A 27,381-nucleotide genomic window follows, 5' to 3' on the forward strand; every position below is an offset into this window, starting at 1 on the left:
CCCACTCGAGCAGCGTGCTGTCATTGTCACATCTTCATCTGGGGCTCAGAGCTGCCTCCGTGAGCTCTGCGCTCTTGCCTGGTCGCCCTGTTGCACCCTGCAGGCAGCTGCAGTTCAGTGTCAGGTGAAACAATTCTTGAGTATGCAAATGTTTCTAAAGTGTTTTTAGACCCTTTTGAAATGAAAGTTGTTTTATGAGGCCTATTATTATATTATTATTATAATTCCACGGAAACGTTTGAAGCATGAGTATTTGCTTGGCAGGGTTGGCTAGGAAACATGGTTGATGTAGCTGACGCTTCTAAAAAAACTCTTTGATAGATGATGGCAGTTCCGTGTGTGGTAGGTTACCGGCGGAGACACTTCATCAGCTCAGTTCGTTTGGGACCCAGCTGCCTCAGATCCCATGGGATCACCCTGTCAGCTTCCAGAGCCTGCTACCGCCCTGCCCTCCATCTCCACGCTGCCTTCAGAAGTGTCTTGCTGTTTGATTTTACTGGGAACCGAGCAGCTGGGGGTCCTTTTCATTAGATTTGCACCCAAACAGACATTGTAGACAGGCGATGCCTCCTTTTATTGCTGATGTTTTTGAAAGGAGCTTAGTTACCATATATGTTAATAAAATAAAGGTGTCTCATCATCCTTTTGCTTTTCTGGCATGGACATTTTTGTGGTTTTACGTTTGGATATAGCTGACTCATGCTTCTAGAATTCCAGATGTAACTTTTTAGCTTATATCTTCCCGTAAAGGAAAAAAAAATAGGTAAGAGGAAAAGCATCATGGCTTAAATGCCCGCATCACTAACCACATTCTTGAGAAATAAATGTGCATTATCCCTTTTTAAAAAAAGTAACAGTTAAGAACAATACAGCCAAAATGTTTTATTTGGGCAATACAAATACAATCAAATCAAAAATATCACAGATTTTCGTACATTAGTAAGAAGTTACTGTACACTTGAACAGTTGCCATTTTTACAGCTAACAAAGCTTACCTTTATTAAAATGTATTTTCCTCTCACATAAAATATACACTTTTCACTGACGTATTTTACATCATACACCTCTCTGGGATAAGAAACATTTCACAAACAATGCACAACAGAGGCCATCTTCTCTAAACCCATACAAAATATTACATAGAAGCGGGAAACACTGGTATATCCTACTAGGCTGCAGCCCTCAAATGTCATAGTCTGTTGCTACTAAAAATACTACATGCATCATAAAATGCTGTACATCGTTTAAAGTTTGGACTTGTCAGATTTGATCATAGTTCCACACGGTGCTTTATCGTAAGTGCTAAACATCAATGTTGTATTAATGGCACACTGACTCTTCCTTTGCGTTCATATGTGCAATTAAAACACCCTCGAACAATGTTCCTAATGCCAGAGCAAACGCAAATGATTCTGCAATATAACACCAAGGCTGATTGCTAGATACCCTGCGTGCCTTGCAGACACGCAGTCTGCTTGCTCCCTGTTCTGACAGCACAATAAACATCTGAAATGAAATCCTTGATCCAATGAAATAAATGGAATTCTTGCCATTGACTTCACTGGAACCAGATTTTAACCCTGCAGTGGTGTTATATTTCCCTTACAATTAGTACAATATAAAAGGAGGAAAAAAAGTTCCGTGAAGAAAGGTTCCAGCCATGCTGCAACACAGAGATCACTGGCAGCAAGCATCTCTATAATGTCAGGTTTCCATAAGAGCTTCCCCGGGGACTACCAAGAACCGTTTATTCCTTTATAAACATTTTCTGATTTAATTTGGAGAACAGATGCAGGAAATAAATATATTCTTCCCTGTAGGCTGTTGCTGAGGTTTGGAAAGAATTGGGGACTCTGTTGACTCCAGGTTAAACTCATTAAAAAACAAAAACCAAAACAGAGAAACAAACCAAAAAAACAGAAAATGTCACTGTATTTTAATCCTGGGAGAAGTTCTGCTGTTCACCTAACCAAGTCTTTTCTGATGGCCTATGGCAAAGTGATTTTCTTCCTACTCATTGTACAGTAGTAAGGTCACAAGGAAGTTACCGAGTGGCTTTGGAAAAACATTTCTCTAAGTTTTGAAGAGGCTCTTTCTTTCACTGCAAATATCAAGATCAGCCCGGCTATGCAGATGGATCCATTATCACAGCAGCATCGCTCGTGTGACGTTGGTTCTCCCTCGGCTCGCATCCCCTGCCCAGGGCCACCCCTGGGTGCTGAGCCCCGGGCTGCTGCGGGGGCCGGGCACAGGTGCTGGGTGCCCCCAGTATGTGCAGCCCCCATGGCTGGGACCCCCGGGCACCTCTCAGACACCAGCATCTTTGTCTGCTCGGGCTGTCACCCCTCGCCTGGGCTCCACACATAAACGTCCTGCCTGATGCTGCTCCTTGCTGCTGAGGGGTCCCCTGCTGGGGCTTCTTGGGCTACCTTTGGAGTAGGGATTGCTTCTCCAAAAAAATCCTTCAATCCTCGTAAATAAGGCATCCGTTTAATTTAGTTAAAAACCGCTTTTTAAAAACTAACCCCCCACCCTTTCCTGTCATCTTGAGATGATTTGTTTAGAAACAAACAAAAAAGAGCAGTGTATAAATATATAGGTACAACCCCCAGCCTGACTCTAGAATAAAATACAATCCTCAAAAGAAGGAACGTGAACACAGGGAAAAGTAACTCAACCATCTCCCGTTACCCAGGCATTCGCTGTCCCAGGATGGCTTTATCTCCCCTGTGCCTCGTGGTGCCAAGCCACGGGGACACGGCACAGCTGGGGGGAGGGAGGGAGGGAGAAAGAGAGATCCCCACGGAGCCCAGCACTGCACAGGCACTTGGCCAGGCTGAGGTGTGTGTGCAGCAGGAATTGGTTTTTATTTTTTATTTATTTTTATTTTTTATGTTGGGTCTGGTTTTTGAGAAATGCACTGACCTGACTGGGGCTTAAGCCAATATATTCAGTTGGGCTTCACTCCATCAACCCCTACAGGAGCTCTAGAAAAGTGCTTTCTGTGCTGCTGATTGATGATGTTTAAGCAGAATTTGATGCAGTTGGATTCACACTAGGCACGGGAATGTTTTTTTGTGGCAGTGCAAGGGTGACCAGTGTACTGTGATGAATTATTTTTCCTTGGATTCACTTGGCTTATGCTGTTATCAGCTATAAGCAAGCTGGAAAACAAACAAATACAATATCTGATCTTTTGACACGGATGCTGTACATTGACTCACAGCAGAAATTTCATCAGCAGAAGACAGATAAAGGTGTGATGGGTATCATCCATAATGCGAAATCCGGCTCTGACATGATGCGAGTGGCACATTATGCTGAAGCATTTCAAGTTGCTCTCAGCATTATTCTTAGATTTACTCTGGAATTTATGCAACAATTTACTTGTGAGAAAGCTGCCTAGGCACAAATATGGGCAGAAGTTTTTTCTTTTATCTATATGATATCATAGTTGTTCTGGAATAAAATAGAGCATTATTTGCCGACATTTGCTAATACCTCAGCTAAAAGTTCACAGTTCTGAAATTCATCAAGAGTAGATTGTCACGACAGATTTTTGTTTGGTCTGACTACTAATAATATTAGAAGAAATTTACCTAACCTAAACGAAGCTGAGGTTTGGGGCAGTATAGAAAAATAATGGTTTCTTTTACACTTAAGGTGTGTGTGGAGGATAACTTTAATGCATGTAATTATCTCTGTGGTTTTTTAAATTCATGTCTTGAGTCTGAGCCAGTGCACCCTTCCTTTCTTTGGATTACTAGTATGTATTTCATTCAATAAGGTCGATTGTAGGAAACATTCTGTAATTGCTTAGTATTAGCCTGTCTCTTTTACTATGCCCCTAAATGAGACTCAGACACCTCAGTGCATAGGCAGAATTTCATTCTTTTACATGTTTTAATGTCATTGTTCTTCCTCACTTTCTGTAGAGTGGAAATGAGATGGGAAGCCCAACATTTACCATGAATGCACGATGCAGATTCATCCGTAAATACACTAGGCCTAATTCCACTTCCTGCAATACCAATCCCAGCAAAGTTTGCTTCACTTAAACCACGAAGGTTCCAGCACTGCAAAGCTGAAGCTGCAGCAGAGCACAGCGTGTATTGCAAGTCCCTTGTACATGTGCGTGGCTCCCCTGTACATGCAAATGTGGTTAGAGAGCAGCTCTGCAAAGCAACCTGGCTGGGATCAGGAATATGCTGCCAGGTAAAAAGTCCTGCTGCAAAGCACAAAACTAGCTCAAAGGTGGCAGAATTTGTCATGGAGATGCCAGCACTGGCACAACGAAGGGAAAATCTGCTTTTGCATGGAAAATCTGTAGATTATGTACAGTATTTACAGTTCTACAGGAAGAGCTCTACTGATAGAGTAACCTGGTGGTGTTCTCTATCACACCTCTGCCATATGGTCTGTGAGTCAAAATCCCAAAAGTTAGAGCTTTTCTTTTGGTCTTACAATAAAGGGATTTGTGCTTCCATTTTGATTTTGCACTTACTTTAATAATTTTTTTTTTTTTTAATTGTGGGTCATCAGCTATAACATCACACATTACCCCTGGCAGGTTCCATTTAAAATACTCTTTTTGAAAGAATAGTTTTTATATTTGCAAAATAACACTGAGGTTCCAGTAACTTATTGTGTAATAAAAGCTATATTGGTCTTTTGCAAAAAAGACTTTTTAGCATTTAAGATATTAAAATTAATGGAAAAGCATCTGTTTTCATTTGTCACCTGTATACAAAATGGATGCCCCTCTCAGGGGCAGCCTCCAGCTCTCCTCATGCTGCGTTCCTTCCACAGTTTTTTTCATTTTTTAAGGCTCATCTTAATAAGCACTATTTCAATTCTCACTTCCTTGGGTTCGTCCAGCTGGGGCTCTCACAGGCTGTGCCACACGAGCACGAGAGCTGAGGACCAACCCCGCAGCCTCTCCTGGGGGTACAGGGAGCACCCCTCCATGCGAGGCAGTGCCCTGCAGCCCCGAGCGGGGACATGGCACTGCTGCTGGTCGTGCTATGAGGGGAGACGTGCCTGGGAGCGGTGCTGCACTCCACCCACCCTTTCGTCTTCCATTATTCGCAGGGAAGTCATCACATTACCAAGCAGAAATCATTCGCTAGCATTAATCTGATTTACGTAGGTGAAGTATTGTACAAATGTTTACTGTAACTGCTCGCAGTTGACACAGGAGCTTTATGTTCGGAACGGATGAATAATGCCAGGCTTTCCCTTCAGGCTCCTTAATGCTTTTTTGACCTTATTTGCTTTTAAGTAGCTTTGCCATCAAAAGCTGTAATTCTGCTGAGTGATTTCCCAAATGCAAGAGGAGTCCTACTGAGCAGCACTTGCCAAATCTCACAGTGTGCAGCATCACTCTGCATGCAGGTTTTACTAGCGAGTGATTGCATTCTGCAGCCCAGCTAGTACCGCCTGGTAATTAAACACCAAACTCGGGCAGTGTAAAGGTCAAACGTGTCAAACCTGCCAAAACAAAGGCCACGTGTGCGTGGGACTCGGGAGATTGAGGATCAAAGTCAGCATATATGAGATATCCATTCATTAGGTTAAAAATTAAGACTTGCCATGGTAAGCAAATTATTTATCGTAGATATACTGCATGAGAACATATTTAAATGATGAAGCTGCTGCACATGGCTTAAAAAGGGGTTTAGCTTTGTAACCTGTGTCAATTCTTATATCAACTGTATTAATTTTTTGAAAGAGGCATTAACAACAGAAAGTAATTTTGCTCATAAATTTACTTTGATCTTGTTTACAGAACTGTGTAATCAGGAGCTGGTGCTTGATAGCTAAGATTGGGTTTTATCTGTCAAGCTTTTTAAAGCTATTAAATGCTAACAGAAAGATTCAGCTTTGAATGTCGAGTTCGTACCCTAACTTTTTATGCAGACCAGTTTAACAGATACGACAACATCTTGGGCCCAGGATATAACACAAAATATACCATACTGTGATACATGAGACCTGCTCTGTAAGAAAAAATAATAAGTACATTATGGTAGATTTATTGCATCCATGGGTGTTCCTAATTCATTCCTCTCCTCCTAGAAATGAGCTTTGAGCTACCCCTTATGGAACTCATTCTATCTGCTGTATGTTTTTCACAGTTAGAAATAATGCAGACCCTTTTAATAATTTGCTATTCCAGTTTTAATTGGAAAAGTCTGAGATGGTTGTTGCTTCACTGCTTTCTAACATAGCCTGCCCCTGGTTCACAGAGGTCAAACCAAACTGCAATAGCGTAGCTGGATTGACATCGTATTTAAATCTGGTGTTGCACTGTAATTGATTTTGCACCGCACACAGAGTGTCAATTAAATACAGTATGGAAATATTAAATGGATATACTTGAGCCTCCTGTTAATACAACTATTTTCTCCCAGCTCTGTCCTTACAGAATGAAGCCATGCATGTTCAGCTGAGGCTCCTGCAGGCACCAATATGATATTCCTGGAGAGAGACCACCCTGTGCAGAGGTCCCATTGACACAAGGTCCAATTGACATAAGGTGTCCAGATTTTGTTGAAGAAAAATTGAGAAACAATCATTTTTCAAAACTCTATTTGATGATGTTAAATGTATTATTATTATTAATAATAATAATATGGTACAGGATTGAATTAGCCAAATTACCCTACCTGGTGACTTGTGCAATGTCAACGAGAGTGGGGACATTTTTGGTGCTAGATCGTTATCTGCATTTATCAGAGACAGAAGTAGAGCAACAACATTATTTGAATTGCTGTGGTTATGAAGAAATATAAAAATGATAACTGCTGAGTAAATGTTAAGAGACACCATTGTCTACTGGTGACAGCAAAAGGGTAGTATCCATTAAGAAGAAAAAAAGAAATCAAATCCCTAAGAAAGCTATTTTCCCTCTTGTCATAATGACCAATACTGTTAACAGGGTTTCTAATGGATATTTTATACTCTTCCCTAGAAGTATGTTACTAATAAAAATCTTACTTTATTATATTTTATGTATTTATTTTCAGCATGTAAAATGTTGCAGGCATTCTGTCTGCTGAAACAGGCTGGTAATTGTGCTCTAAAAGCCTGGGTAAGCTGCTTCACAAAAGACACTGATGATAATTAGCAAACCAGCCCATCAGAGTTCAAACACTAAGTATTGACATTAGACTGAAAAGAGAGCTAATTCTGAAACAAATGAGAAAATTCAAGGCCATCGCAGGTTCACGTAATTCATTCGGTTCCTCTGACCAGCTGAGTCCACGGGCAGCGCTGCACCTCAGCTCCTCCTCCAAGAAGCACTCTAGAACATTTTGCAGATCTGCATTGCAGTTGCTTTATATTTCCAAATTCCACTAGTGAGGCATTCCTTTTTAGGTCTACCAGATTAGCATTTGCTTCATTTTCCTGACCAAGAGATATTAGAAAGACATGCAATTAAGTGTGGCATACTTTGTAAATAAAGTAAAAGTTTGTAATTAAGAGTAAGCACCCTTGAAATGGTCAGAATTATTTGGGCATTAGCCATGTTAGAACTGGTCTGGTGCAAAGATTTTATTTATTTATTTTTTAAATAACACAACACTTTGAGCTTGGTCTTTATATTGCATAAAGCAACTCCAATGGCAGCTATTGAAGCTACAAATTGCTAATGGACATTTGGGGTCTCTGCAGCATTACAGGCAGAGTGCCACTTGAAAAGAAGGATGAAAAATAGTGTTTTATTCCCTGGGTTGTGCAAATTTCATCTATTTCACAGCACGGAGAGATCTGGTTTGGTCCTCCCATGACATCTTCACCTCTGTTTCTCCCTGTGGCTGTCAGAGCCCTCTCCAAGCCAGGACTGCCAGCCCCCACTCCTCCTGTCTACTTGCGTCCCAGGGGACGTTCAGCAGCGCCCTGCCCTTGTAGGGAGCACGCTGCCACAGCTCCTGAGGATGCCTCTCTGCTTTTCAGCCCAACCTCTGGGACTTGTGGGCTGCCCTAAGACATCTACAACCTGTTCTCATGATCTGTGGCACTGGGTAGGCATGAGAGAGCCCCAAGAAAGCGCTGTGAGCAAAAACTGCAGTAAATCACCAGAACATCTCCTCTCCCTTCTTGTTTTTAGGGTCAGGATCTATATCTTGGCTATATTTTTTCTAGATAGATAAAGGTTTTAAACAAAATCTGTATTTTAAGTCATGGTCCTCACTTGGCAACCACTGAGTATATTATATATACATGTATGTTTTCAGATCAAATTATTTATGCAGCAGAATTCTTATATTTATTCCAATTTCACTGTTCAGCACTCAGCACAAAGCCAGAACTGATTTGTAGTTTGTAGTAGATCACCTTAAATACCCATTTACATTACTTGTCAAGAAGTGCTTTGATTTTCCTAATCTAGTTATAGCTCTAAAATATGTAGTATCGTTCAGACATTATTGTCACATTGTCTTTTTAATACTGAGCTCTGTGTTGCAGGACTTATTTATTCTTTTAAGTTGTCTTATGCAATGGTAATGTACTAAGCCTTTTGCTCCGGATCACTAAGGAAAATGCATCTGTGAAAAACAGACAACCCAGAAGCAAGGCATTAATTCAGGGCACTGCTGTTTACTGCTCTTTAAAATCCTTGCTGTATTAGGAGAGTAATTAAAACATCAGCTAGATGCACTGGTACCTGGGGCATTTGTACTCAAGGCATCAGTACAACATGGTATCCCTAGGTTTCCAGATTGCTGCAATGCAAAACAGAAGAGAAAAAAATCTAAAGTGTATCAGAGAGACGGAAAAAGCAATAGTTACGGGCTCTCAAAGATGAGGCAATACTTCTTGAAAGTGAGGGGCGCATCACCCCAGGTCTGCACTGCAGCGCCCTGCCAGGTTGTGCCATGCATCACGGGGCTGGACGCTGCAGAAACCACAGAAACATTTGGCTGTACCAAGCTAATACTGCTCACATTTTATTTCTTGTCGAACTGCACCTGATTGTTCGGAATACATATACTCCCAGTTCAGTGCATTATACATTTTAATTGAAAAGCCTGACTCTGTAATGAGGAACAATCTATTTTACATCCGCTGATCTAAGAGAAGTGAATAAACAATCAAGCTGATCAGCCCGTGGCATGTTTAGTACGGCTGCCAGTCCCGTGCTCGGCATTCTGCAGGCTGGTAGCACATGGTAGTGCTGGAAGAGCTGTCCTCGGCTCTGCTAAGGCTCTTGTTACCTCGCTGTTGGCTGATGCCTGCCAGTGGGAGCACAGCCGGGCAGGTCCCTGAGGCAGGCAGTGGCCAGCGGCGAGCCAGGAGCACTGCAGCTGGGACCCCAGGGCACCGGGTGCCCCATTCCCATAGGGAGTCTGCTGCCTTTCCCTAGCCCGGCCCCTATAGCTGTTGCTGAATCCAATAAAAGCTTCACACACAAAGTCTTTACAGCTACTATGCACTTTGTCTGCCAGATGATTCACGTCACTGCAATCACTTTTTTGTCCAGTGGCCCAACACCGAGCACCAGCATAAAACCAACCACCCGAATACCATCAGGCACAGAGGCTGCCATTGATTTTAAGGTGTTCTTGAGACAGAAGTGCTGCTGAGGTCTGAGCTGCTTTAAATTCTAAGGATCTGCAGAAATTTAAATTCCACCTGTTTTGTACCTCACCTAGGTTCTCATCAGAAGTCGAAGTGTAATGTGCTACATAATTCTGGCACCAGCTGAGCAGCCAGCTGTGGCTGAGTCCATTTAGAAAAGAATACATCCTTTACAGATGAGGACTGATGCTACCGTAGTCCTGATGGGTGTACTGTATTTAGGACTGAATTGATACTACTATGAATACTTTTTTTCATGCAGATCATTTCAGTGCCAGTACCAAGCAACGCGCTGCAGAAAAACACCAGTTCTTAAACTCACACATATCAGATTATTTCAATATATTATTCATATCACCTTTGTATTCTACCACATTTTAAAAATGTGTTTATAGGCAAGTGCTCATAGAATGTATTAGCATTTGACCAGAATAGGGTATTTAATTCAGCATGCAAGCATTGACAATGAAGCACATATTATCCCACCTACACGGCATTTACTGTCATTATAGTCGCCTACATATATTAAGTTATTTTGTTGATGATTATGGATGAATACTAGCAAAAGAACTTTGTGCAAAATAAAACCCAGGTTGCCCACCATCTGAGAACAAAGGAGAAAAGGGCATAAACAAATGGCTTGGCTTGAAAATGATAAACTCATTGTTTTGAAACTATCTTGGGAAAATTAAGGATCATATTCAGTCGTCTTTTACTTGCAGCAGTGTGGCATAAACCTGATGCCTTCAAGGTTTTGCTCTGATTAGATTTCTGCTCTTGACTCTTTCTAAACACAAAAGGCAGCACTGTGAGCACCAGCCAAGGCTTCACTGGAGCAAAGGGAGAGAGAGACCAAGGGAGAGTGCGATGCGGTTTCCAATCTGTGTCATTTTCTTGACCAAGTCAGTAGGCCAAAAGATCATGTAATTTTTCATTGCTGCTGCCTTCATCAGACAGCTGATTTATTGCCATAATGGTGCAGACCTGCATGAAGGATGAATTAATTCCCCACAATATGTAAATGTTGTATCTGGTATCATAGTCATTTTTATCCCGTGTGCAGTGATATGCATTTTCATGGTGCTGTGCAAATTAATGATTTTGTTGACATTCATGTAACTTGTGTCACTATATTAGAGCCAAGGCTCTCTGGTGGTGTCACTGGTGACAAACTGGGAACAGACTGGAAGATTCACCACCAGTCTGCTGGGTCCCTGCTTTAACTTGTTCTTTTGTGATGCTCTCCATCAATTACTCTTTACATAGTTGACCCAGCGATAAGACCTACAGACCTACATCCATACTAGAGACTGGCCCCTGTGTTTAACCCTTGTTTTGCAACTGCATATTGCCAGGGAACTCCTGTGCACTCCTCTAGGTCTGCACTTAACACCAGAACCTCTGAGATGTTCTGAGAGGTGCTGGGGACAAAAAAAAGACTGGATTGCTTCTCCTGACTGAGTTTGAGCTTGTTGATGTATCTCAATGATCATCTGTGATGCCGGGGCTCAGGGGTGGTGTGTGAAACGTGTGTGGCTTGTAGCTGGTGCCGAGGACATCCGAAGGCCGAGCAGAGGGAGGCAGGGAGGCCTCCCCTCCCCAGGGCAGAGCTGGGGCACCACACGGGGTCAGGGTGCTGTGAGCACCGGCAGGCAGACACCGGGGCAGGAGACCAGGCCCTGGGAGCACAACCCGCGGCCTAGCACAGTCCCCACGGCCCCACTGCACCGAAAGGCTCGAGGCGAGGGCATGAGGTCCCAGCAGGGACGGTCCTATCTCCCTCAGCAGATCCTTTTGCATCCTAAAGGGTGGTTTTAGAAGCTATTCTGACATATGTGATGACTAATTTCTCCGTTCGGTTGACATTTGTCACATCTGTAGGGAAATAGCCCTGCCCGGTCTGCCAGGCCTCCCCAAAGTCAAGTGCAGAAGCGAGCAGGGGCTGCCAGGCTGCCTCGCTCGGCTTCAGGGCAAAGTGATGCAAATTAAAGACATAGCCAAAATGAAACCATGTCCCATGCCAAGACTTAATCGCACCTCCTACAAGAACTTGTGCAACCCAACAGCAGATCTGGTGAACTTGGATTGCCCAAGCTCAGGTTTTGAACATGCTGAGGACCCTTTCCATAGATACGCAGGGGCAAACCAATTTACCCGCTGTAAATAACCACTGTTGATTCTGGTGACAGGAAGGAACAGATTTTGAAGGCCACGATATACATCAGTAATACAATAAGAAGAGATTTTACAGGAAAAAAAAAGAAAAAGAAAAAAAGAAAAAAAGAGTTTGTTTTTCCATTGCTGTAACTGGATGATTAAATCACCTAAGGGTCTTGCTATGTGATTCTTGCTTTTTAGATAAAAAATGCCAAGCAATCTACACTGGTTTAGGTTGAAGTATAAGCTTTACATGGTATTAAATTTATAGATCAGGATTTCTTTGAAGGCTAGCTGACTGGTCATTTCGACCTTATCTAAAAGACATTAGATCAAACTAAACAGAAGCTAATACAACCACCTGATAGCCAGAAGATCATTAGCAGAGCGGGTATGCCTTGATTTTCACTCTAATTGCTGCTCTGACTGTGTGAGGAGGAGGCTACGTGGCACTGCATCTCCCGCCGGGGCGGCTCCTTATCGCGGGCAATTTTTGGAGTGCATGTTCTGTGCCGGCTGATCGCATCGGAAAAGCCAAAGGATTGTGGAGCCGAGTGCTTAGTGAAAGGAGACACATGCCCGTGCAGATGAAGTGCTGAGATCTGTGCCTGTAGCAGCCCACTTCAACAGAACGTGCTGAGAGATTTGTTCAGAAACAAGCAAACAGATCTTGCCAGCACGATTGTGTTGCCTTCTATAGAATAATGCTGCCTGGATACCGTTCTGGCAAGCCATGAATCTCTTTGTGATTTCTGATTACACTGTAAATCTCCTTTCTCATCTGTCATAAAGATTGATTTTTCCTTTATTGTTTTGTCAGTATATGGTTTTATCTCTTCAAGCCCCTTCTCTTCCCCTCCATCCATAACCTGACATTTTGCTGGGAGTGAGTGTTGTTCCGCTATCGTACCGCGCGGTGCTCTCCAAACAAGTCGTGCAAATTAGCAGCCACCATAACGAGTCACGGCCCGCGGTGCCCAGCACAGTGTGACCTGCAGCCTGCTGTCCATTGTGGGCCTGCTCACCATGGGTGCTCCTCGCCCTGCTCCTGGAGGCTTGAGTGTCCAGTGGCAGCAGGAGCACGAGGGCAAGGACTGTGGCTGTGGCCAGGTCCCAAGGGTGCTGCTTTGACTATGTCAAATTACCACCTGTACCACTGAATCTGCTGGTTTTCCTCTGCCCATTACTGCAGGGTGATGTTCTACAGGGGGATGGCATTTAGACCCATCCAGTGAATGAATCCACCAACTTTCTCTATTCCATCCACAGTGAATTCTACTTGATTTCCACAGATACAAGAGACTTTGATGAAAAGATCACCTTTTTCTGTGGATGTAGGATGAGCAGAGGTGGAACACAGTGTTCATAAGCCGTGGCGCAGTCTCTGCTACGAGTGCTGCTAATTGTACTATTAGTTATGCAGTTCTAAGCAGAGGCACAATCACTCAGTCCACAGCCTTAGCACACAGCGTACGAGCTGGCTGCTTGTGATGGCACCTGGAGGACTTCTGGCCACGTGCAGGTTGTGCTGTAAATCACTGGCCTTGTTTGCTATGCTCAAATTCTCTGAGAGAGCTAAAAATTTGGCATACCATTGATTTAAAGCAACTTTCCGTTTATAAAAATGCATGTGGGACGCAGACATTAGAATAATAAATTCTGATGCTTTAAATCTCTATGAACCATTTTATAACTAGAGCTATTTCACAGCCCTGGGATCTCAGGTGAAGGGAGAAAAAAATGCCCTGTGCCTGGGCATCCAGCTCAGCTGGGCAAGTGAGCCTGAGCAAGCACTGGGTTAATGCGTTAGCTGATCTGAAACCTACCCAGGGTGACAGCCAGCTGCTGCATGCAGGATTTGCTCGGGATGAGTGGAGGAGAACAAGCCCTTCCCACCCACTGTGGTGTCCCCACACCAGCAGCACCCTTCCGCACGGGGACAGCCACCAAGCAGCTTTTTTTTTTTTTTTTTTCCACCTTATTTTTTTTCCATTACACTAAGTACTGGGCCAGCTCCTGTGTGGATGTGGACCCCTCCCCCAGTTTTATATGCATATTGGAGCAGATGTTAGAAGTGTTAGTGGAGAGGCACGCTGCAAAAGGCTTTATGATGGTGGGACACAGAGCAGTCCAGCTGGGGGAATTTTGGCAGACGCTAGCAGGAGGCCCACCTGTGCCTGCCCCTCCCTGACTTTATGGGTAGTGAGGAAAGACCTGCTTGCAGAGATACACAAACCCAATCAATCCACCTTTGGTTTACTTTGCTTCCAGCCTCATTCTTATTCCTAGTAAATCCAAGCCTCTTCCATAGCAAACCCATCGCGCACCTTTCTGTGCCTCAGCGCATCCACCACAGCCCCCTGGAAGGTCACAGCTGTGGTCACATTTTTTTTAGGCAGCTCCTCATTTTCTTAATATGAGAGATTTCTAAAGTTAATTATGAAATTTCTAGTATTAAATATTCAGGAACACTTATTTTTGAATACCTCAGGTTTAATTTAGTTTCTCTGAAATTTTAATATCTTGCTTTAATATTTAATGTTGCCCTGACACGAGTATAGAAATTTAAAGTCTATTCTTTGAATGAAACAAATCTTGGATTTTTATATGGAAGAGGATGAGATGGGGAGGTAAAGGAAGGGTCTGTCTTACATGGATACAATTCTCTTTTCTTTTTTCCTAACAGCCATTGCAATATTTCCAAATAAATTTCTTCTTGCACTAGTGCTTTAATGTAGACTCAGGTATGCAAAACATTTTCCTTTCTTCCCTGCTAATTATCAAAGACTGCAGCCTTTCAAAAGCTGGCAGCCTATTTTGGCTCTTCTGTGCTGCTCACCTATCAGGCAGTATGCGACCTGTGCCGTGTTTTGCACCATTTGCAGCTAGGTCTGCTGCTGGGTTTTTGCCAGGGCTGCATGGCATGCAGGAGGCATGCGGGGCTGGGCAGCAAAGCGGGCTGCAGCCTGCTCTGGATGCTTTGTGGGTGGGACTGGCCGCGTTGTCCTTGCACGCTGCATTTACTGGTTTGGGACCAAGCAGGTTGGTGCTGCAAGCACCAGGTATCTGGCAAGGGGGGGGCGAGTGCTGGGGCATGGCTGTGTGTGTGTGTGTACGTGGGGGGCACTGCAGGCTTACTCGGTTCATATGTCAAAGCTAAAGGCTTTCTTAGTTATTAAAATCTGACTCAACTCTTTCATGTGTTTTACAGCAGATTACCTTCAAAAGGGAAGCATTACTTTTTTTTTTTTTTTTTTTTTTTTTCCAGGTTAGCTGCCTAATTAGCAGGCACCATTAATTTGTGAGCTGCATTCAAAGTGAAATGAGTAATAAAACCTTTGTGAAATTTTCTAAGAATCTGCGTTAGAGTCAAGATGTATAAAAGCTCTTGGAAAAAAAATCTCAACCTGACGTGGTTTAGTGCTTAAAAGATATAGGCGAGCCTGTAGCTGGGTGAAAACTGAACTTGTCTTGGAAGAAAAGGCTTCTTTTTATGGACAGAGTGTGAGACTTGCATAGAGGATTTTGCTGCTGTGTTGTTCAGAAGGCATGGGAAAAACATCAGCTAAAGGTGAACGAGCCAAGTTGCTAGGTGCTGAGTGTCAAAGAGCAAGAAAATATGTGTGAACATGCAAAATAGCAGCAGGATTATTATCACAAAGGCTCTCTGTGGAAAAGAACAGGGTATAATGGGGCTGATTTTGAAAAGCAGTTTTGTCCAGTTCTGTGCCTGCAATTTTATATGAACTCATAATGCTGATGCATCTTTATGGCCACATTTTATGCACTTAGGTGATCACCTACCCAGCTTTTACTGCCAATCAGCGAGGTTTCCATGGGCCAGATATCAGTACCATTATTCACAGAGTGTAATAGCATGCACAAGTAGGCTCACCAAGTTAACCGGACTTTGTGCAAGTACGACGTGCGCGGATGAGGATGTCAAACTTGCTGCAAGCCTCTGTCTATGCTGCGTAATTATTTGTGACAACTAGGTATTATTTTCAGATCTGAGGACACAAAATCAGCTAAAGCCATTTTAAATCCCTGGTAAACAACTGCACACACACACAATGCATGTGGCTTCTCGCAACCAGTTCTCAGCATTAGCAATAGATGATAAGCATCTCTCTGGCCACACATTTACCAGTGAAGCTCAAAGAAACATTGACGGGACTGCTTTGACTGCTTTGCGTGCCATCGGCACCTGTTTCAGCCCATACTAAGCACAACACACCCAAGAGATCTGCACTCTGACTTTTGGGTCCAGGTCTGTGTCAGGCTGGATAACAGGGTGTGGGCATGAGCATCTCTAAGGCCTCACTTCCCACAGTGGGAAAGTGCTCCTCTGGGATCGGGAAGGACATCACAGTGCCTGGAGACCCTCATTCTGCAGATTTAGGACTCTGAATCTTAGTTTCTGAGAAGTTCTTCAAAAGTGAACTCCAAACCCTTCAAACAGCAACCTCCTGCAGCTGATTCAGAGAGATCAGCTGCACCCAGGGTACCCTGGCAGGAGCGAAGCTGGCTCCTGGGATTCACTGCTTGCCCTGGCCCAAAGCCCTCTCCTTTATGCTTGGTTTTGCTCCCTTCACTTTTTCACTGTAGCCTTTTATGTCCTGCTCTAAACAGCACCTTGAGGATCAGAATAAAATTATTCTCTGTGTAGCATGAGGAGTTGAGTGATCTCGTTTCTGAGATGACCCAAGAGAGGTGCAACGAGACCAAGCTGGAGGATGGAGCAGCGTGGTGCCAGGAGATGGCAGGAAGCTCGGAGCTGCTGCCCACTGCTTGAAGAAAAGATGCCAGATGCAATGTTTTATTTAACTAATTGCTATTTAATGTGTGTGTGTGTGTGTGTGGTTATTTTGCGGGGACATGCATTCAGTATGACTAACCGGGTGTTTTCTGGAAGCAACCCACTGACGGGAGGGGAAAGGGGCAGCTGAAGGAGCAGCTGTGTGCTGGCTGTGCACAGCAGGGTGCTCCCGTACAGACAGGCTGCAGGTGGGATAACGGCGAACTTGGCTTTGGGAGCATGGAAAAAGGGATACAATGAAAGTGAGCTGACTTCTGTTCTTGCTCCCATGTCAACTTTGCTAAGACAATCTTGGCTCAGGATTTGTCCCTGTGAGCAGACACCTCTATTGGCGAGTCAAGCCAGGTGAATCAGAAACAATTTGAGGCTTGAAGAAGTTAAAAAAGTGAAGGCTGCCATGGTGTGATGATGGAAATTCATTAGCTCCTGGCTGAATAAGTACCTACGATTCTCTTTTAATGTAAGAGCTCTGCCAGCTTGCAAAGGAGCAGATGTGCGCACAAGATGGATAGTTTCAAATAGTCAAAATACAGTTTTTTTTCTTTAGTGATTATCTTTTTTCATCTCAAATAAATCCAGATTGTGCATAGTCTGGAAAACAAAACAACAATATTTGGAGAGAGGGAGTGTTTATTTAACAGGTGGCTTATTTAGCAAATGGTTTACTCTTATAAAAATAATATTCCTGTAGTATTCTGCAGCAGTGATTCAGAACATATGAGAGCGGTGAGGCGGTTTTTTGGGTTATTACTTTATGTGGGTTTGGGTTGTTTTAATTAAGAACATCTGCGGGAGCGCTTTGCTAAGTGCATTTGCATATCTGCTGTAGATTCAGGGCTGGGAGCTGCCCCCTCCTTGGAGCAGCGCAGGAGGTGACAGCAGGCGCCTGTGGGCTGGGACAGCGCTGCTGGGTGAGCCCCCCAGCGCCAGGGGGTTAAGCAGACAAATCCATCACAGAGACTGCCAGGGGACCACGACAGCCACCCTTAGGCACAGACCTGACATTGGGATGCTATTGCCGACAAGCAGCAGCTGATCCTAGGGGGAAAAAGAAGGAAGGGGCTGGCGCTGAGCTGCGTGCTGGCTGCCAGCCCCCTGCCCACCTGCCTGGGGCACCAACCTGGGCTGGGCTGAGCCATCCTTGCCTAAGCATGGCACCGCTCCTTGCTCCTCAGTCACCCACTCTCAAACCTGTCAGTTCTGGCAAGGGGTTTGGTTTTCTGGAGGAAAGTGCATGGCCCCTGCAAAGAGCACTCTGCACAAGCCAGTGCTGGGGCTGGGGAGAACAGCCTGCGCGGTCAGGGGCTTCGCCTTCAGCCCCTGGCACGGACCCCATAAGGGGTCTGCCTTGGTGAAGGAGGAGGTGCCATCGCATGGAGGAGTGGAAACATGTTCTGCTATGGAATAAATACATATTCCTTATACCTCTTCTAAACTGGGCATGATGGCTGTGCTGCAACTTGAGCTATTTTAATAATACTCTGTTGGAAAGTAAATGATAATTACACACAGATTTGGCTCACTGCCTCCAGGAGACTTGGCTTTTGTTTTAAAATGGTGCCTCTCTGCCTTCTACAAATGCAAACCATGGGGTGCTTTTTCTCCTATGCTTGTTTTGATCTTACTAACCCTTCCAAACACTGCCTGATGAGCGGCTGGGTGCTACTGAGCACCTCTGCACAGCCGGGGGGGGGTACATGGCCTCAGCCCCTCAGGGGGGAGGTCTTTGCCCCGTGCCCTCTGCCTGTGCTGGGGGAAGAAGGCAGGAGTTCTTCCCAAAGAACTTCTGATTTATTGCAACATTAAAGAACTTTTCACAAGTCACAGGTTTTGCTAATAGTGTGAGCATTACCTGTAGGCAAAATGCCTTAATAATCGAAATAATGAACACAATAGTTGAAAGCAATTATTAAGCTAACAGCCCACGACAGCTAGCTGTTGTGATTCACTTTAAGACTCCATCCCTGTATTTACCATTATTATTTGCCATTTACCACAATGGTGTCATGGGTGTTGGATGGGACAGGAATTAGAAATTAAGAACTTGTTTGGGGAGAGGTTTTTTTTGTTTTTTTTTTTTGTGCCTGAACTGGCTGACCCCCTTGTTGTCAGTGCTCATAGGCAATCCATGCTAATGCAGATTGTCTTAGATGAAGAGCCTAGCAGTCATAATTGCACATTTCACCATATGCTAAAATAATTACTTTTCACAACCATCAACTTGATGAAGAAACAAGGAAAAAATTGCATTTCGAGACCACAGTTTATCAGAAAAACAAACACATTTAGACAGTAAAGGACAAGTCCCGTGCTGTCCTTTGCAGGGGTCTCAGCCGAGACCAGCGGAAGGCAGTGGACCCCAAAGCCTGCCTGTAGGACAAGCTGGGCAGTTAACACAACGGGCCCATGGGTCACACCTCGTCCCCCGCCAGCCCAGCGCCCTGAAGCTGCCCAGCAGGCGAGGAGTGCCTGCTGGAGCTGTGCCCGATCGCAGCCAGCTCGCTGTGGGGCCAATGTCACCTCCAGGGGACCAGGCCCAGTGCAGCAGGCACGGCAGGGATGCAGGGATATAATCTATATTTAGGTGAACGAATCTATATTTAGGTGAAAAGCGCTCAGAGCCTAATCGCTTGGGAAGATTTCTACACCAAATGCCAGCAGACCCTCCTCCTCCTCCTCCTCCTGTGCCGAGGGGAAGCGGGCGCTTTCTGCAGCAGTGGGCCTGATCTGTGACCTTCACGTGTTTAAACATTTCAGAAGTATTTCAGTCAAAAACTCTCTACCCCTTTCTGTTCATTAACCTTTACCAGAGTGCTAATTCTGCATTCAAATCGCAGGTCAAAGCCCTCGGCCAAGGTTTTTCATTAGAGCCAGGCGCCTTCTGGCAGACCCCCTCTGGTGAGAGCCATCGCGAGGGCAGAGCTCTGCGGCCTCGCAGCCACCGCCGGGCTTCCCGGGGGCCGGGTGTGAAGTCTGGCCTGGGAGCAGCTGCTCAGGGAGCCGAGATGCTGGGGGTGATTAACTTTCTGAAATTAATTTAAAAAACGTACTCTCTTACATTATGGTCTGTTGCAGAAAGGTGCTTAAGGCACTGAAACCAAGGCTGCAACTTATCCAGACTGCCGCGACAGAAGTGACACCCTGTCAAAGGGGTGGATGGAGACCTGGGCACTGCACCCCGCGCTGGTGCCAGCAGCACTTACGTGCCCAGTGTAGGGAGTGGGGTTTGGCTGAGCCAGGTAACCACCACTGAGCTTTCGGCTTTGTGTGTTAAACCAGCCCTGTTAGAGAACACGGGGTGTTTCCTCGTCCCAGCCACCTGCCAAAAGCGAGGAGCTGAAAGGGCAGTGGCAGAAGGGAGGCATTGCCCTGCACCCCGTGCACGGCCGTGACAGCAGCTCTGGGAATCAGATAATGCAGGAAACAAACCCTGATGGGATGAGGCACAGAGCAGCAGAGCAGCACACTGCTTGCACCTTTCCTTTAAAAAAGAGGAAACAACACCACATGGAAAGGCTTTTGGTGGTGGATGCCTCAGCAGTGCAGCGGGGCTGGGCTGGAAAGGGCAAAACACTTTGCTGATATGTTATTGTCACAACACTTAACTTTGCAGCCTTTGGAACTAAACCAGGCTTGGTTGGGAAAGGCTTTTTTAGGGATACCTGGAGGAAGGCGGGATGGGACCATTGCTCTCTTTAATCGGGCTTGTTGCTCACCTACAGCTGAAGCACACGGCTGTGTCTTCAGCTGCTTCAAAAGCTTTACTCAAACATCCCATAAAAATTGCTCTGAATTGTGCCTATGGGGAAGGGGCCACATCCCAGGAGCACCAGCAGGCGTTCTGTCCTTTTGCTATCAATAAGCACGGGGTGAAAAGGATACACGCACGTGCCCTGTTGAAAGTAATTAGAAACGATTCCGAGGACCTCAGGATCCCTAACACTAAATCCCTTTCGTATAGAAAATAGTGGCACACAGGATCTGTTTCTTTCCCAGCCCAAGTTCTCAGGCTTTGTAAAAGCCTGGGGGAAGTGAGTTTGCAGTAGCTTACTCTGAAGTTAACTTTTTTTTCTTATTGTAATAGATGTAAAAAGGTCAAAGTTAATGAAGAAAATAGTGAATTTGAAGTTCCGTGGAAGAACAACCCAGTGCTTTTAGCAATTCACTTAAATGAGAGAGAAAAACCAGTTCCTTTAACATTTTAAAGCTTTCGTAGCCTAATGAACCGTGCTACCTCCCGTAGCTTCTACAGAGCCGAAATTTCCGCGAGAAGCTGTCTCATTAGCATTGAGTGGGAGCAGCCTGCCCAGCTCGCTGCGGCTCCCCAGGACACTTCACCTCTCGCGCCCGCACGCCCCAACGGAGCATCGCTGCCCGAAGCGATGCGTCAGGAACGTTAAACACATCTAAATGACTACACCTTCGGACCCGAATTAATCTCCCTGTCGAAGAGAAAAGTCTACTTTCGTGTAAGGAGGAAAAAAAAAAAAAAAAAAAAAAAAAAAAAGCGGGTGGTTGGGGGAGGAGAGAAATGAGCCTGCCATCTCGCCATTAGACACATACCAGAAAACAAGGCTGCTGCTGCTAAATGACATCTTTAAGGTTTATTCTCACTTGTGGTTCACATTTAAGTTGCTGTCGCTGAGGTTAATGGGAGTTATGTGCTTATGACTGTAATGGTTTTGATAAGTGGAAAAGCTGATGTTATTGCACATAAATCGCATCATGTAATGTGCGAATTGTGTTTCGGTTTTGGCTGAAAAATAATAAAGAGAAGGATGGATGTGCATTAGGAGAGAAGAGATTTTGCCCTCTAGATACCAAATATAATATATATCATCATTACAAGCATTTTTTATCTGGCAGCATAAAAAAAAAAAAAAAAAAAGGTTTGGAGGAATAATGAATACTTTCATATTTGGAAGATATGAGGGGAAATTCCTGTGGCCGTAGTGGCAGCAGCAGCACAATGCCCACTCCCTCTCACCTTCCTCCAACTTTAAATTTTGGGAAATGTAATTTATTACATTTCCCAAATGCTGGCACATTGATAGGAGCCCTGCAGGCTGATTCTGGCGGCCCAGCCGTGGGGACATGAGGCAGAGCCGGGGCAGGGGACACCAGCATCGGCCTGAGGCCTGCAGCCCGCAGCTTGTCCTGCTGTACTCACGGCCCGCCAGGCGACCAGAAAGCTTCATGCCTTTAAAACACAAATGACTGAAAACTAAGTTTACGGGATGTGACAAGTATGCTGATCTCCACTTCCCTATCATGGGGGTTTTCTGATATAAAGGAACCTTTGAGCTCTCCAAGAATTAGGCAGAAAGTTGGCAGAAAGTGGTAGGAGCAAACAGGTATTTGCTCGGTGCTGTCGGTGCCCTGGTGAGGGATGTTTTTGGAACAGCAGGCACCCAGAGTCCTGCCAGGCTGTCCCAAGACCCTTCTGCAGCAGCCTGGGCTGTGTCCTGGTGTGCCACGGCCCTTCCTGAGGCCTTGGCAGGGAAGGTGTGACCCAAAAGCGGAGCCAGCCCAGCCTACGTGTGCTCACCACAGCCGTGCATGGGCAGGGCGTGTTGGTTTTGGCTGAAAAAGTCAACTCCCAGAGTAAACTCCTCCCTTCAATTATTGATCTATTAGTCTATTAAGGCTGAATGAAGAATTTCTATTTCCTGTTTTTTAAGATTTTTTTTTTTTAGAGTAATTTGTTGTTTAAACGAGTTTCCTGTTCTGTGCTGGGGGGCTATGGGCGTGCTGGCCTCTGGCTGTGGCTCGTGGGTACGCTGGGTTCCCACAGGTCCCTGATGCTGTGGCCAACGGGGGGTGCTCGGGAATATCTGTCTGCCTTTCGGGCTCAGGTCACTGAGCTGTGAGTCAGGGTCCCATCAGCTGTCCTCTTCCCCTGACTCCTGGCGCCATCCCACTGCTGCCGGACCCTGCGATCCCACCTCCCCATCTGATGGCTGAGCCTGAACTGAGGCCAAGACAGCAGGGAGAAAGCTGGAGAGCTCCGGAGGCGAGGCTGAGCAGGGACACAGCAGGACGACAGGCGGGGATGGGCAGTGCCGTGTCCCCAGGGGCAGGAGGTGGAGGGAAGGAGAAGGCGCCAGGCTGGGAAGGTGGCTGCAGGCTGAGAACGAGCGAGCTCTTGGGCACTGTGACCGCACGCGGGGGGTCTCGGCCCCGGGGCTGCCACAGCTCCGAAAAGGGGGCCGTGCACTGCCAGGGATAGAGCTAAAACTTCATCCTTTTCCTAAACTTCCTCACATATGTCAGCTTATGCAAGAATTTTAAAATTAGTTAAGATTATTTTAAAAGAAACTGAATGTTTTTCTTCACTTTTTTTTTTCCTTTTTTTTTTTTTTTTTTTTGAAAGAAACAAAACCTCCCATGGCAGGCTACGAAATATGGATTATTTACCTCCAGACTGGGCACAAAGCTGATCCAATCTCAGAAGTAAATGCATATCTAGTCTTTAAGGCATATTGTTTATCCACGTAAATACATATTTTGGTATACACATTCTTTATAACACAGTTATGTGGAATAAGCAGAGATTTTGGTAGGCGTAACATTTACCATTGTTGGTCTAGAATGCTAACTCTGAAAATGTGCAAAAAAGCAGCTTTTCCTGGTGATGGTTTTTAACACTCCTGTATCTTAAAAACAGCACAGTTTCTAAAAAAAATATATATATTGAAAAGTTTAAAAAAAGCTGTTTAGCTATGAGGAGTATATTTCCTGCCAAGTTATAAACCCTTGAGAAACTGCATTTGTTCAAGAAGTTGTGAGACATCCTTTAATTCAGTATTAGTATAATCTGGATCAGCAACGGTATAATTAGAGCATCATTGCTTCTGTGTACGTCACCAATGCAATGGTAATTAGCAGACCTGAGTTATTGCATGAGTAGGAACTTACGGTGTTACAGACTTCGGGGTTTCCAATGTGGACAACGATCTTAATATAAATATTCAGTTATACTGCTTGGAGCTAAGCCATTTATTTTTCACGTTTTAAAGGTGGGAATAAATATAATAATATTTGACCAACAGATATGAACAGTATGGGTTAACCATTTGAAGAAGCGTAGAACATACCGTCAAACAGTCGCCTAAAGCAAACGCACCCCACAAACTAAAGGGTGAATGGATTTTGTCAAATGCTGTTGAGTTCAATTGGCAGCAGTCTGCACAGTCTGCGTTGGAAGAATGTCCCAGTAAGTCCCAAACTGCACAATTACCAGTTTACCGCAAGGAACAGGTTAACCGAGGAGCCACGTTCCTTTATTCAATCAATACTGCCTATAGCTCCGATCCTGCAAAAAATCAAGGCCGCTTATCTTCATGCACCACGCCCTTTGAATTAATCGGTGCATAAAGGTAAGCGCCTCTGCCTCTGTGCGGGGCTGCAGGATTGAGCAGTCCTGCAGAGCCCAGCCCCGCAGCACCGAGGCACACGGGGCTGAGCGGGTGGGTGCGCATGTGTCCGCTGCTGAACACGCAGATCCGACTGGTGTTTAAGAACCTATCTCATCTAAGAAAATGCTAAATGCTATTGGCACCTAGGAATATTTGTATATATATTTTTTTTCTATTTTGGACTTGACAACAATCATGTCCCCACAAATTTAAGTGAAAATTCAGAGCTGGGACCAAATGCCTTGTCCATGTTACCCAGTGGCTCTGTGTCTGCTAACAGTCAATACCTCATTCCTCATTTTCATCACATTTAATAAAGCTGCTGCTCATTCTATTCTGTTGCTGGAATTGTTAGGCTTCAGATATTAGGAATCACTGAAATGAAATATATATAATTGAAATATATAATTTGATCCAGCCCCAGAATACAAACATCTCTCGGTTTTACATGAGACACGGCATACGAGTTGGGTTACTGGTACCCCTTTTTCTTTCTTCATAAAACTGTACTGACATGATATCTGCAGCACCTCTGTTTCTTATGAAGGGGTTCTACAACATAGCACTTTAAAGCTGCAATACAAGGGAAATCAGAATATCAGGACTGTGTATCATATAATTTGAATTGGTCTTATACCATTTCCTTAAAGAATTAATTTTGTCATGTTATTCAAGGTTTTTTACAAAATGCCACATTTCTCAGAATAGTAACTGCTCAGCACGCAGCTGCAAATGATATAATAGAAATAGTACAACCTGTCACTGAACAAAAGCAGAGTGACCTAGGACAATTTATTGCCATATTTTGGAGTCAGCATATTTCACTTCATACCCTGCATCTGAGCTAATCAGTAACAACAGGTTCACCACATATTTGGACTACCTTTTAGCATGGGACAGTATATGTATTGAGTCTAAGCAGACTCACGATTTACCTTTTCAGAACTGGGATATTTGTAAACTCGATTTGGAACTGCTGCATATGCACAGTACTCATCTGGTATTGCTAGCTACAAAGCCTTATTGTTAGGAGAAAGAATGTCATATTTATAATAATTGTGTCACCTATTAGAGTTCACATACGAAACAGGGAAATAATAACGTAGATAATGGTTTTATTATTGTTGTCAATAGGAGATCTTGTATTCAAAGGCTGCTGGACACAGTCATGTCCCAGCAATTTACACGGATGGCATTTTTAAATTCAGCTGTAAACTGTGAGCAACATTTTGCAATGATGCAGTATGGGGCTGCTTAGAAAAAATAGGAATGTTATATGCTATTTTGAAACTTGATCCTTCATTGAGGTTAATGAGAGTCTTATCTTGATAGACTGCAGTCCTAGGAAATCATGTATGAGAACTAAACTGCTGTGGTAAGCTATTTGTACAGTATTAGTATGTCAGTAATGAAGTCCTGTCTGTAAAGATGCATCATTGACGGCAGCATGCAATTCAGTACAATTATTAGAGCAACCTTGTTTTAATATATATATGTATTTTATATATATATTATATATATATAAAATTCTGCTTGATACTTTATGTATTTTCAGATATCTAATATTTAAAAGCATCCTTTATCATTGCTAAATTAGCCAAACCAGTACAAAATTAAGTTCAAGAAAAATACCAATTCACTTTTTTTTTTTTTTTTTTTCCGGTAATATAAAAGGGACAATTCAGTTTCTCACATTTACAGCCATTTAAGAATTCTGATTTAGAATAACTAAGAGAAACCTTCTTACGTTCAAAAGATGTTTCAAAATGATTTGTGTTCTCTTTTGTAATGGGAAAACTAGTTTTTTACAGAGATCATCTACTGCTTAATAGATAGGAAAAAATAAAAGGAATTGGTGCTATCCTTCACTGATTGCCTAAAAATATACACCTGAAGCAGTTCCGTTACCCACTGGAGATGGGAGAGGAGGTTTTCTTTCTAGCCAATAGCACCTTCATCCTCAGTTAGAGATTTGTTATGCTCAAAAGGATGCTTTAGCATTTCCCAAAACACATTCCAAAATTGTTGGAGTGGAAGAGGAAAGTAGTGTTTTATGAAGGCACACCCATGCTGAATTTGCAGGAAAAAAGGAAGAAAACAAAAAGCAGTACTGCACAATGCAGTTATAATACAAGGCTCATTCTTGAAACCTGAATATCATGCTGGAAGAAAATCTAGATATGTGTAATATTTTGAAGAGAGATTTTGAAGGCAATATTGATTTTTTTTTTTTTTTTATCAAAAGAAAGAAAAGTTTATGTGTAAATGTGGATAGAATGTTTTAAAGAAGGGTACTGAATGTTGTATTGCAGCCTTAAAGAAGCACATTTTTACTGCAATATTCTTTTTCCTTTTTTTCATTTTTTTTTTGTAAACTACGGTCTGCAACTCAGCAGACCATGACTGAATGCTTTTGAAAACTTGTAGATTACAAACATGAAATCACAATTAATATCCTCTAAAAGTAATTTCAGAGCTTTCACGTCTTAAAAAAGGACAATGTGTACTGCTTCACAAGGTAATGCAGCTAATCAAAAAAGGAGTAGAATTAAAGTATTTACATAATGAGCAATTCTACAGAAGGCGATCATCCCCACGTAAGCACTGCTGATTATATCCCACGCTGCTTTTAACAAACTCTACCAGATTGGATCCAGTCATCAGCACTTTCAGAGAATCCTTAAAAGCCTTTTAGGGTTCTTTACATTTAGTGCAGAATGATGTTCTTCAGGTAGAATATGCTGGTGAGAGAGGACAGTGTCAACACAAGGTACCAGCAGGAGAACAGGACTTCGGCATCACCGGTGATCCCGTACTGGGCTGTACTGGGAGCTGCAAAGAGAAAAGAAAAGGGTTAAGGGAAAATTCCTCCTCTTAAACCCCAAATACTTATAATTCAGTACTGCCTCTACGATAACATATAAAGCAGCAAAAGCTTTCTCCTGAAAACAGGAGAAAAGGCTGCAAAAGTAGACAAACCTCCCGTGACAATGCTCACTGACTATTACTTGTTGTGTTAAAGAGCACAAACCATTATTAATGCAAACATTTTAAAATGTGAATACTTAACATTAAATGAGTGCTTCATGTTTAAACATCTGAATAATTTATCTGTTTTTAAGTTACTGAGCATTAAATCTCCACTGAAATCAATGAGAGGTGAATATATTTAGCTCTGTTGGAAAACAGCTTGTTTTCTACTTAACTTCTGGAGCCAAAGTTTGAAGGTTTTGCTTATTCAAAGAGATATACATTTATTGTCAGTCTGATGAAACTGCATTTACTTGCTTTAATACAAAGCCTCTCTCAAATTCCTAATTAAGTATTACAGTAAATGCATGCACAAGAGTTAAAATACAAGAGAACAGTGAGGAGACAGACAACCGTCTGCAGCCGCCGTGA

General features: G+C 43.7%; 1 protein-coding gene across 3 annotated transcripts in view; it reads right to left on the minus strand.

The window, feature by feature from the left end:
• Positions 1–867: 867 nt before the first annotated feature.
• Positions 868–27,381, minus strand: part of NEGR1 (neuronal growth regulator 1) — a 261,319-nt gene continuing 234,805 nt past the window's right edge. For all 3 annotated transcript variants that reach the window (XM_027463717.3, XM_027463719.3, XM_072041506.1), the window contains one exon: positions 868–26,811. In XM_027463717.3, coding sequence (XP_027319518.3) covers positions 26,687–26,811 — 125 coding nt within the window. In that variant the 3' untranslated portion in view covers positions 868–26,686. The remainder of the gene's footprint in view (positions 26,812–27,381) is intronic.

Source organism: Anas platyrhynchos, chromosome 8, assembly GCF_047663525.1.
Source record: "Anas platyrhynchos isolate ZD024472 breed Pekin duck chromosome 8, IASCAAS_PekinDuck_T2T, whole genome shotgun sequence".
In the NCBI taxonomy this organism is placed as follows: Eukaryota; Metazoa; Chordata; class Aves; order Anseriformes; family Anatidae; genus Anas; species Anas platyrhynchos.